Below are 11420 nucleotides of genomic sequence, written 5' to 3'. Positions count from 1 at the left end.
GAAGAACCGGGACCAGCAAGAATCTGAATGGTTTGACTGGGCAGGAGCAGCCCTCCACTACCCGAACCTTTGTGGTGCTTAGGACCAGTGTAGCCACGTGGCATTTGGTCCAATGCATGGAAAGGGTTGGGAGCTGCTCTTCAGCCTTGGCCAAGTGCCATCCCTGCTGTTTGGGGACAGATGGGCCAAAGGAGGTTGTGAGACCAGGAGGAATGGCTGGGTAGGCTCTGTGTCGGGCAGAGATGGGGACTGGGAGGTGGGGCAACCACAGAAGGGGCCAGTGAGGGGTCAGCAAGGAGCTGGGCTAGGTTATTCTGGCCAAAAGGAGATCAAAAGGGGGTCTACTAGCAGCTTACAACTCCTAGAGGGGTAGTTACAAAGGTGGTGGAGCTACACTTTCCTTGATAGCAACACATGAAATAACGTGGGACAACAGCCACAGATGGTGGCTTGGCAGGGTTGGGTTGGGTGTTAGGGAAGACTTCTTCCCTGCAGGATGGTGTAGCCTTAGGGTAGACACCTGGAGAGGTGGGGTTGCTCCGTCCTTGGGTGTTTTCAAGGCAGGACCAACCTGATCCAGTGCTGGTGACAGTCCTACAGGCTGTTGGATGGGAGACTCCAGAGGTTCTTTCCCACCATCACTGTGTGATGCTATAACAAGTCTCCAGATGTTTGGATGCTGATCCATACCAAAAGCAGAATCTCAGCCCTAAAGCCTTCTCTTGCCTGTGGCCAGAATGGTCTCTGAGAACTCATTTGAGGTCCTGTAAAGAGTCTTTGGTGACACCAGCACACAGCTTGCAGGTGCCCATCACTCATCGCAGCAGTGTCAGCCAGCCCTGTGGCACAGCGGGGTTGGCTTGTCTGCACTGCTCACTTGGAAATCAGGATTTCTCCATGTCCCATGGTTAGTAGCCTCTTTCCAGCTGGCATCGCAAATCCCGCTCCAGAATAATTAACCAGAAAGATTAAGGGCATGAGGGCAAGAGCAGCTGGGATGGATGGAAGGGTGTACAGGGCCATCTCCGGGGCAGGATGGAGGAGAGCAGCAGAGCAGTGCTAGCTGGCGTAGTCGAGGGAGATGTGGGGCCTCCCAGGCAAGGACAGGAGGAGAAGTTGGTGCCGATGGTACGCAGAGGAAATCCTCCCTTCACCATACCTCAAACATGTTGGAATTGGCATGGGAGTGTCCTCTCTGCCCTGGGACAAGCACCAAGACTCAACTGTTGTCCCAGATAAGCAGTGAGAAACAGCAAAACAACCCAGCACTTCGTCCAAAGCGTGGCACAGCCTGCAATGGGCTTGGGGGCAGCAGGGACCCAAGGTATCTCCTATGACAACCACCAAGATCTGCAAAATGAAATTCATTGCCTCACTACAGATGGGTGAATAAGTCCTGGGATCACAAAATGAGTGGGCAGCAGATAGAGGATGCAAGAGCCCAGCTGGAGAGTGACATCCCTCTGTTATCACCTATAACCAGTGTCTGAGCGGCTGGACCCCGCTCCTGGCTATCCTATCTCCTGAGCTGGTGACCTGCTTGTTCAAGAGTGAGAAAGAGTCCTCGGAAAATGTTAAGCTGAGAAACTGTGTGAAAACACGAGATTGTTTACAGGTGGTTGTTGTTTCAAGGCCCACCTTGATTTCTCAGCTGATTACAACCTGTTTCTATCTCGAGTACTTAAGTTATCCCCCTGCTAGGAGCTGCTTGATGGTTGTGAGTGCTTCATAGCTTTTACTCTTTTTTTTTTGGTGAGGCACTTCAGTTCCCATCATTTACAGGCAGGATGGTAGGGTTGGAGCTGCTTGCATGGGGCATTGTGGCAGGGCAGCTGGGGCCAGGGATAACCCTGTGTGTGTTGCCCATCCCTGCATGTGAAGGAGCATGGAGGAGACCTGGAAGTTGCTCTGGAGGTGAAGATGCTGTTTTCCAGCTGGTTGTGACCTGGCTGGGGCTTGTGGCTTGCAGGCGTCCCCAGGAAGCTGCTCTCTGAGCCCTGTTACGTGCTTGTGGCAGCACAGTTGGTTTTAGGTGGGCATCACTGCTGAGTTAGCCCACGCTTGCTGCATGGAAGCAAAGAAGGTTACAACATTGCAAGTGAAGTGCATACTTAAATGACTGCAGGAGACCATGAAGTCTTGGGCATAAGAGTAACTTTTTGGTCTCGCTTAGGTGCTTTTCATCAGTGTGGATGTGGCTTTGCTGCCAGCTTGTCCACCCTGACAGCGAGCCGATGCGGGAGAGCTGGGTGAGTGCAGGCTGGACAGTCACAGCATTGTCTCTGCTCTTCTAACCAGTGCATCTCAGTGGATGTGGTATGGCAAGGGCAGGGTCTCTGATGTGGACCTTGGCTAGACTGCAGGGGTACATGCTCTTGGGTGGTAGATGCCTCGGGGTGAAAAGTGTTGATGTAAAAATACATTGCTGTAAAACTTGGGTAAGCATGGTCCAAAACAGAGTGTCACCCTGGTCCTGCACTGGTTCAGCTGATGTGGGCTCTGATAACACAGTTAAAGCTGACCATCTCCACATGGAAGTGGAGAACCACCCAAAGAAAAAATCCTCAGCCAAAACCACTGCAGAGACATCACAATTTTCTGGTAGACTGGCTCACCTGCACAAGCTGGTAGCAGTGACTGCTTCATTTGTCCCACCTTTTGTCCACCCTTGTAAGCTCCTGGGGGCAGGAAACATCTCCCTGTGCAGTTGGTTGGCCCATCAACGGCTGCGTGTGCTGAAGCACATGCTGCTTTGCCACAGCACTTTAAGAGGGGAGAGGCTGCCTGGGTGTGATGTTTATGGGGATATCAAAGGGAGTTATGAGCCACAAGATGCTGGGACATAGGGATGCTGCCACCTTATACAGCTCTGAGGGTTGGTCGTGCAAGGAGGATGCTTCTCTCTTCCCCAATAGCAACACAACGAACTTGCTTACAGAATAAAGCCCAGTGACGTCTGGCAGCAACTTGGCGGACCCGCTGTTGTTGCCCCAGTGTGAGGGACGCTGCAGCTCTTCCACTTGCGGCGAGTGTTCTTCCTGCTGTGGAAGAGGCGGCATGTTTCCTCTGTGTGTGCGTGCAGCCCAGCTTCCTTGGGGGTCTGATGAAAACCCACTGCTGCTTCTGACTTCCACCCTTTTCTGTCTTCCTCTGCTTGCTGCAGGCTCTGTGTGTCCTGACTCAAAGTCTGTAGAAAGTAAAAAAAACCCAACCAAACAAAAAAAAACCCCAAACCAACAAAACCAAAACTAAACAACAAGAAAGCTCTACAAGGTTACACTGGTTTTTGCTTAATTAGCCCAGGAAGCAAATATTCCTGGTCTTTGTCAGGGCAGGCTTGCTTCGACTCTTCTCGGCACGGCAGGCAGTGCTATTCCTGGGAGTTATTCCTGCGCAGCCTTACACTGAGGATGAAGTTATGGTGAAGCGCAGCATCACTGAAGACTGGAGAAAGCCCTTGCTCTGCTGAGGATCCGTCTGTGCTGAGCTCTGTGGGTAGACTGGGGGCTCTCACTGTGGTTCAGCAAGGCTGGGTGTATTCTTTGTGTGAAAGGTCTCCCCCAAAACCACCCTGTAGGACAACACTGTAAATAAGTAAATTGGTTTTTTAAATTAAAAAGTAATTTTTTTCCTCCACTCTTGCAGGACCTGGCAGCGATCGGGCCCTCTGGCTTAGCGGCTTGTTACACAGCCTTACAAAAAGAAATAGTCACTTTGCCGCTGTCTGTATGAGAACTCAATACACAAATCCATGGTGCTGCATGCAAACGGCTGCTGCTGCTAAAAGCCATAACCTAGAAAGCAAGGAAATGCAAAGCTGATGCTCCCAGGAGGATGTTTCCTCCCCTCCAACACACCTCCTGCGATGAAACCACATGGCCCCACAGGCACTTGCTTGACTATGGGAACCACTGCAGCCATGATGCTGCCTGCATGTCCTCTCCGGTGCTGGACCCAGAGTTCCATGGGTTGTGGTGGATGATGCTTGTGCATGGGGATGGCTGAGTTTAGGGTTAAATTTTCATGGGGAGCCACTGCATAACCAGGTGGCAAAGCAAGTCAGAGGCTGGGGCTTGAACAGGGCAGTAAACCCAGGTGCCAGTGGAGAAATCAGCTGTGATTGCCCCTGGCCTTGCTCACACCTCTTCACAACATGTACATGAGCAAAATGTTATCCCTGAGCTACTGCTGGAAGCAAATGGTTGCTCAGAGCCAGCCGTGGACTCAGTTTGATTTTGAAGTGACACTCAGTGCAGTTGGGACAGCACAGGCCATGGGTGTGTTAGAGTGTCTCCAGCCAGGGCTAACCCTGGCGAGCCAAGGACTGGGAGCACACGTTGCTTTTGCAGCTCAGGGGGGGCTATGGGACCACCGGGGCAGGGTAGGGCTGATGTTTCCTCTCACTTTCACCCAGCCTCGGCGCTGAGGAAGCAGTGAGGACTGGGTACAAGAAACGCTGGTTAAGCTAATGTGGCTCAGATCCCCTGAACATCTCCCACTTGGTGGGTTGACCCCAAACCCTTGGGGTTTTACGCATTTGCCTCGCACATGGACCAAGCTGTGGGATGCAGCGTGCAGGAACGAGCCACATACCCCATTTTCTTCTCCCGTTACACATCCCCTTTTGCACAAAGGCCTGGAAGAAGGCAGGACCCTCTTCATCCTCTCCAACTGCCATAGCGGAGATGGGAACGGGTTGGGCTGCTCCCTGGGCATGGTGGGGATCTCTGTGCCGGCTGACACACCGCCGTGTCAGGGAGCCAGGAACCCTGCCAGAGCCTGTCTCTGACCCATGCCAATCTCCTCGCCTGCTTTGCTAGATGAGGCTGGTTAGGCATCGGTGTGGGCAGGGAGAAGGGCAAGAAGATGGACATCCCTCAACTCTGCTCCTCCTGACAGGCCTGAGAGCGGGGCTGTGCCCCTGGCACCCACGGGGACGTGGGGCTGCTCTGGCAGGAGGAATTGGGCTGCTGTCCCCAGGGAAACGGGGGGCTGCTGTTGGGGGGATTTGGGGCTGCTCTCCTGGGGTCTCAGGGCCACCATCCCGGGCTTGTAGGGCCGCTGTCTCAGGGGATGTGGGGCCACTGTCCCGGGGTTACGGGACTCATGTCCTGAGCTCCTGGGGCTGCTGTTCCTGGGGCTCAGGGCTTTCATCGGGGGGTTACGTTGCCGTCCCGGGGCTGTGAGGCTGCAGCCCCGGGGCACTCGGACCCCCGCGGGGTCTCCCCCCAGCCCCGGGGATGCCCGGGAGGGAGCAGCCCGGCCCCGCTGCGGACGGAGAGGCCGGCTGGCCCTTTAAGAAAGTCGAAGCCCGAAAGTTCAGCAAAGTTGAGAAAAGTTTTTTTCGTGGAAAGGAGGGGGGAAAAAAAAAAAAAAAAGAAATTAACATAACTCGAGCCCAACAACAACAACAAAAAAAAGCCCCGCACCCCCCCTGAGGCGGCGGGGGGGGGGGGCGGGCCGGGCCGGGATTGGCGGCGGGCGGCCCGGGGGCGGCCCCGGGCGGGCGGGGCGGGGGCGGGCGGGTCCCGGCCCCGCTGCTCGGTGCGCGGCGGCGGCGGCGGCACCGGGAACGGCGGCGGGGGCTGGGGCTGGGGCTGGGGCTGCGTCGGCCCCGCAGCTGCGGCTCGTTAGGCTCCGCTCCGCTCCACCCGGCCCCGTCTTTAATAGCGGCGCCGTCCCGGGACGCCGCATGTGAGAACCGGGAGGGCAGCACCGCCCCGCACCGCCCCCGCGCACCGGCACCGCACCGGCACCTCGCTCCCGGCCCCGCGGAGCTCCGGAGTAGCCGCCGCCACCCCCCCCCCGTCCCATCCGTTCCCTTTCCCCCCCCCCTTCCCTCCCCTTACCCCGGCACCCCACCATGAGCAACCTCAACAAGGACACCGAGCACACCAACGGCAGCGGTAACGTCGAGGAGGAGGTGGGTTACCGGGCTGGGGAACCGGGGACGGTGGGGCTGGAGTAGCCGGATCTTCGGGGAACGGGGCGTGGAGCGCGGCGGCGTCGGGGAAGCGGGGCTGGGGCGGTGGGGATGCGGCACCGGGGCGTCGGGGAGCCGGGGACGGAGAGCAGCGCCGGGGTCGGGGAACGGGGGACGTGGGGTTGGGGCCGGACCCGCGGGTCGTCGGGGGACCGGAGACGGGATGCCGGGGCCGCAGCGGGCTGGAGAACCGAGGCCGGGCCATGGGAGTTGGAGTACGGGGGCATCGGGGTGCCGGGGCTGGAGCACCGCGGGCAGGGTGCTGGGAGCGGGTCTCGGGGCTGGAGCCCCGCGGGTCATCCCGGGGAGCGGGTACGGGCTGGGCCGGGGCTGCGGAGCGGGCAGGGTGAGCCCCGGCTGCTGGCTGGGAGCCCCCTCGTCAGCCCAGTGTCCCTGTAGCCCCGTGGGGCAGGGGACCGGTAGGTCCCTGCTCCCTCCAGCCTAGCCGGTGCCCGTGGGCATGGTGTCCTGTCCCCGAGCCCCTGCGCCTGGAGGGCGTCAAGCTCCTGCATCCAGGCACCGCTCTGCCCATGTGGGCTGCTCGGAACACGTTTGGACCACGGTGGTGGAGACCTTGCCCTGCTTCCCCGTGTGCCAGCAGCCTGGTTGGGGCTGGAGGGCTGTGAGCTGCCCTGCCAGCAGTCCCCTTCCCCTGGATGGTCATTGCGAGCCAGAGCCTCGATGCTGCCGGACTCTGTGCTGGGAAGGCTTGCAAGGGTCGCTTGTCTGTAGCCACATGCCGAAGCTGAGCTTGCAGCCCTGCATGTTTGCCCTCCGGCTGTCGGAGCCGCTGGCTGTGTGGTAGCATCCCTGCCAGCACGGTGCCTTTCTCGTCGCACCCCTCGAGCAGGCGTTGGTGCAGTGGGTCGCCAGCTGCCCTCCATCTTGGAGAGGGCGCTGGAAAACACCCGGCCTCGGTAGCGTTTTGCTGCAGTCCTCTGCGCCTGGCCCTCGGGACCGGGGAGGTGCTCTGCCCCCTCCCTCGCTCTCCTCCAGCGCGCCGTGCGCTCGCGCCGCCGCAACATGGCGCCTGGCTTGCTCCACCACCCACCAGGGCCGGACGGTCCCCATGCACCAGCTGTCTTGGGGCTGTTGCACCCACTGGTCTTCAACTCTGGCGTGGGGGGACCTGGGTAATGGGGTGGAATGGATTGGCAGGCAGTGGCCGTAGTGTTTCTCTTCCCTGCGCGGAACAGGGCTTAGGTGATGCAATGGGACGTAGATGTGATGCTGCTGGTGACATGTCCCAGCCTCGCTGGGTGGCACTGGTGTGGGTGGGTAGAGAGACAGAGTACCTGGGGCCCTGCGCTGCTTCTCCGGTGCAGGGAGGCTCGGTACCAGGGGGTTTCACGGGCTGTGCACGCGTGCGCAGAAGACTCAATGCGGCTCCTTGATCCAATTATTCACTGGCCTGCAAAGCTCCCTGAGGTTGATGCTGCTTGGTGCATCCCGGTGGCGTTGCTCCGGCTGGGCTGGTGCCTCATGGGTGGTGTGGCCTGGTGAGCTTTTAGTGCTGGGGCAGAGCTGGCCCGTTCCCAGCTGCCGGGTGGTGGTTTGGTGAAGTGGGAGCTGGAAGCTATTGCATTTCAGGAGCCTGGAAATGCTAGCCCCTTTGGGGAGGGTGGTCTTCCCCAGAGTGATGCTTGGTGGCTGGAAAACCAAGTTAAAGATTGCATCCCTGGGGAACAGGGCAGGGGTTGAACAGAAGTAGCCCCTGCTCTACATCATGTCACCTCCAGGTGTGTGTAGGGAGGGGGGTGGTCCAGTCCACCCTGCTGTATGGTCTGCAGCCTCGCTGGGCACGTTTGTCATCCTGTACCCAGGGGTGCAGCAAAGGACTGACCACCCTGGAGGTGGTTGAGGATGCTTGGGGGGTGGTGGGCTGGGACTGGGGGGGTGGGGTGCGCGTGTGTCCCCATCGCTGGTGGGGTTGCTGTTGGAAAGCCCTCTCTCTGCCAGGATCCATCACGAATAATGCTGTGGGTGATGAGCTGCTGGCTGGGCTCTGGTGGCCACTTACCCTGTGGGAGCCCTCTGAACGCTTGTTTTTCCTGTACGTCCTCTTGGCTGACCAGAAGCCATTCCTCACAGCAGCAGAAGCTAATGGTGGCACAAGGGGTCACCTTGTGTTCAGGGTCCCGGCATGGGCTGGGGGGCTTAATCCCACATCCCACCCAAATTCTTGCCCAGAGCTCCCCTTGGTACAGAGCAATAAATAAGTTTAGTGTGAAGTGGAATCCTTCAGTCTCAATGTATGCGGGAGGGTGTGCTGTGGAATATCTTCCCACGCTGTGTGGATAACGCCGCCAGATCCTGGCACTGCGGACAGTCCTCCATTTCCCCCGCCACGAGCCTCCTTCGCCGTCTCCCCGAGCATTTGCAGAAGGGTGCTGTGTGCCCCAGATACGATGGGGAGAAGCTCCCAAATTCAGCCTTTCCCTTTATCTTATCTGCAAGCCCCTGGATCTCGCAGCCGCTTCCTGCCCGGTGACATGCGGAGGACAGGAATGCCTCTCTCGCTCCTCTTGAGGTCGTTAACGGGGAATGTTAAACAAACAGGGCCTAATGTCAGTCCCTGCTGTTCCTCACCAGACACCTCCCCAAACTCGATCCCTCCCCACTTGCTGCTATCTTCTGTTTAGTTTTCCAGGCAGCCGCCAATCTGCGTGACAGCATATGTCCCGGCGCTACGGAGGGGTAGTGTGAGACAGGCAGCTGCCTAGGTGCTGCGTGCCCCGCTTGCAGGCAGAAATTCTTCTGGCAGCTGGAGGAGCTTACTTGCTTGCCATGGACACTGTGTTGTGTTTGTGGCCATATTGCAATAAGGACCCCATGTGTTTACCCTGCGGTCTTGAGTGTCTGATGCAGAAGTGTTGCTTCTACCCTGGAAGTTCATCCTTGCTCTCCCAGGCGGTCACTGGAAAGTTGTAGGTCCATGGGGAGTGGGGGGAATCTGGAGCTGGCTGTCTAGATGTCCAAAGCAGGTGGCTGAAGTCTATGGATATCCCATGTGTCCTCTTGGCCCCTTCCCTTCCCTTGGCCGGTCTCAAGGGCCTGCATGCAGCCCCATGGGTGGTGGCTGCTGCTGTCGTGGTAGAGCTTGGACACTGTGGACTGCTGAACGTGGAAAGTATCAAACATGAGGTTGTCCTGGGTGGGCAGAGCCCAGGTGAGGACCAGGAGAAGCTACCTGGCTAAGCTCTGCTAGGAGAGGATCATCTTCCCTGTTGGTCCACGGCAAGGCTGAGATGTTACCTGTTAAGAGTTAGAAAATGCCCTGTTAGGGAAGGCAGAAAGCTCTCAGCTGCCCTACAGCCTCCTTGGTAGTGAGTACTTCGTCCCTGGCCTTTCTTAGCTGTTGCATGCAGAGGCTGCCAGAACTACCCAGGAATGCCACTGGTGAGCAGCCTGTGTTATGTGCTGGATGTCTGTAGCGCTTCATGGACTGGTGCCAGGCATCTCTTGATTTCTGTAATCTCTGCTTGAGTGGACCTAGATACCTCTTGCATGTGTGGATTCTAGCGCTCTGACTTGAAACAAATAAGGTTAATATAATTTCTGAAGTCAAATGAGTCTGTGATGCTGCTCTTTGCTACAAAGAACTTGAGGGTGTGGTAGTTACGGTCACCACTTGCTAATCTTTTTGTACTTGGTCTGGCTGAACCAGGATGGTGCTTCAGAGCTGTTTTCATGCATCATAAAAGTCCCCTCAATGTTAGATGCAGCTTTCTGTTAGTGACAGATTGTTGGCTGAGCAAATACCCTGAAGTCACCATGCACGCAGAGGTTCTGGGAACTGGTGTGTTCCCAGACCTCCTCACGGTCTATCAATGAGTTGCTCTTACTGGGGGAGGGATGTGGGAATCTCCCCGTTATCTCCTCATGTCCTGGTGCCTCTGTAAATACCCTGTAAAGGAGCTTCCTTCTCCTTTCTTGCTCTTTCAGATCTAAGTTTCTTAGACATGAGTAAGCTGCTTTGAACATCAATACCCCAACTAGTCCCCAGGATGGGGTAACTGTTCTTCCGCCTGCTACCTGGCTGTGTAGCTGGTCTAGTAAATGAGACCCAGCTTCAGAAATTAGTCTTCCTCTGAGGAGTTGCTGAGCAGAGCTTTCCCTACTTGGCCTCAAAATAAAGGGGTTTCTGGTGGTGCCTGTGTAAGTTATGAACGGCCAAACCCAAAGGCTCCCTTGCTAGCAAGGGACTCTGCTTTCCCCTCACCAAAGTGGGAATGATGCCCTTGGAGGTGTCTGGAAGGTAGCTGAGAGTGGTTCAGGCTTTGCTGTCTGTTCTCGTGCCTCTGCTAGAGGAACTGGCGCTGTGGGAAGTCAAGTATGACTCTTGCTGGAACCGGTATGGAAGGCTTCTGGGGCCAAAAGATCCTTTAGGCTTGCTGGTCTTGGCCATGCCAAGTCATGAAGACTTCACGACTTGGATCATGGAGCAATGCTTCTGCCTGTCCTGGACCTCTGAGTGCCTGAAGTAAAGGCTTCAGCTTGAAGCCTCACCAGGGCATGAGTGTGGAAGCGAGGTGGTCAGCACCTCACCTACAGTGCTCAGCACCTTCTCTCCAGGAGTACCAGGCACTAGCTGGGACCCAGTAGCCTTTTCAGATCTGGAGGTGAGCAGTCTCAGAAGTGTGTTCCCAGGGATGCCTGTACATCACAGGCCATCCCTGGAGCAGGGAAGTACCTTCTGCAGCAACAGCCACCATTATGTGAGGATGGCTCGTGTGGCAGAGGCTGTAAGTAGAAAGAATTCATTTGTGCTTTAAAAGACTTGTGTGCCACCCGGGATGGCTGAAACTGAATTCCTCCTGCGTGCCCAGTGCTGTGAAGTTGGAACTGGTGAGGGAGCAGGGCAGTGGGATGCAGCCCCAGTGCTGGAGCTGCTGAACCTGGGCCGTACTGAGGTGCATCAGCGTAGCCGTAATCCCGAGCCAGCCCCGTGTGTCTGATGAGGAGGGACCCTGGGGCAGGCGGTGGTACCAGCACTCTGAGGAGATGCGTGCCAGGTGACCCTGCCCTTGGCATGGCAGAAGTGGATGCTGCAGGCTTGGCAAGGACACTTTGACCACTGCACCACACAGTCATGGCCTGGTTGAGAGGCTGCCTGTCCCAGGACCTGCTGTCCTCCTCAGTTCAGCCCCAGCAGAGAGGGGTGTTGTGATGCTTTGGATGGTGGCTGATGAGTGTGGAGCTAGAGGCTTACACAAGGTCTGGGCTCTTCTTGGTGTGTCTGGGGTGGTGAGGCTTTCTTTGGCCCCAGGGCCCACCCACTGGCTCTTGCTTGGAGATGGGAGCAGGGATGGTGCTGAGGCTTGCTCTGCCCCTCCATCTAGTGAACATCATCTTCTGCACCTAGTCCTGCGGACAGGGACAAGGCGTTGACCTCTGCTGTGTGCCCTATGGGAAGGAACTGCCTCAAGCCCAGCTG

General features: G+C 57.2%; 1 protein-coding gene across 2 annotated transcripts in view; it reads left to right on the top strand.

Moving 5' to 3' along the window:
• Window positions 1-5523: 5523 nt before the first annotated feature.
• The window catches only part of RBPMS2 (RNA binding protein, mRNA processing factor 2), a 30471-nt gene continuing 24574 nt past the window's right edge, over window positions 5524-11420 (top strand). Inside the window, exon 1 of one of the 2 annotated variants that reach the window (XR_005932465.1) lies at window positions 5524-5923. Coding sequence is in view for 1 of the 2 variants with exons in the window: in XM_030015722.2 (XP_029871582.1) it covers window positions 5864-5923 (60 nt within the window). In the remaining variant the exon portion in view is untranslated. The remainder of the gene's footprint in view (window positions 5924-11420) is intronic. The other variant, XM_030015722.2, reaches the window with a different exon arrangement.

The sequence above is a fragment of the Aquila chrysaetos genome, chromosome 5 (assembly GCF_900496995.4).
Source record: "Aquila chrysaetos chrysaetos chromosome 5, bAquChr1.4, whole genome shotgun sequence".
Taxonomy (NCBI): domain Eukaryota; kingdom Metazoa; phylum Chordata; class Aves; order Accipitriformes; family Accipitridae; genus Aquila; species Aquila chrysaetos.
The sequence above is the reverse complement of the archived record's forward strand: the minus strand, read 5'-3'. Positions and strand labels throughout refer to the sequence as shown.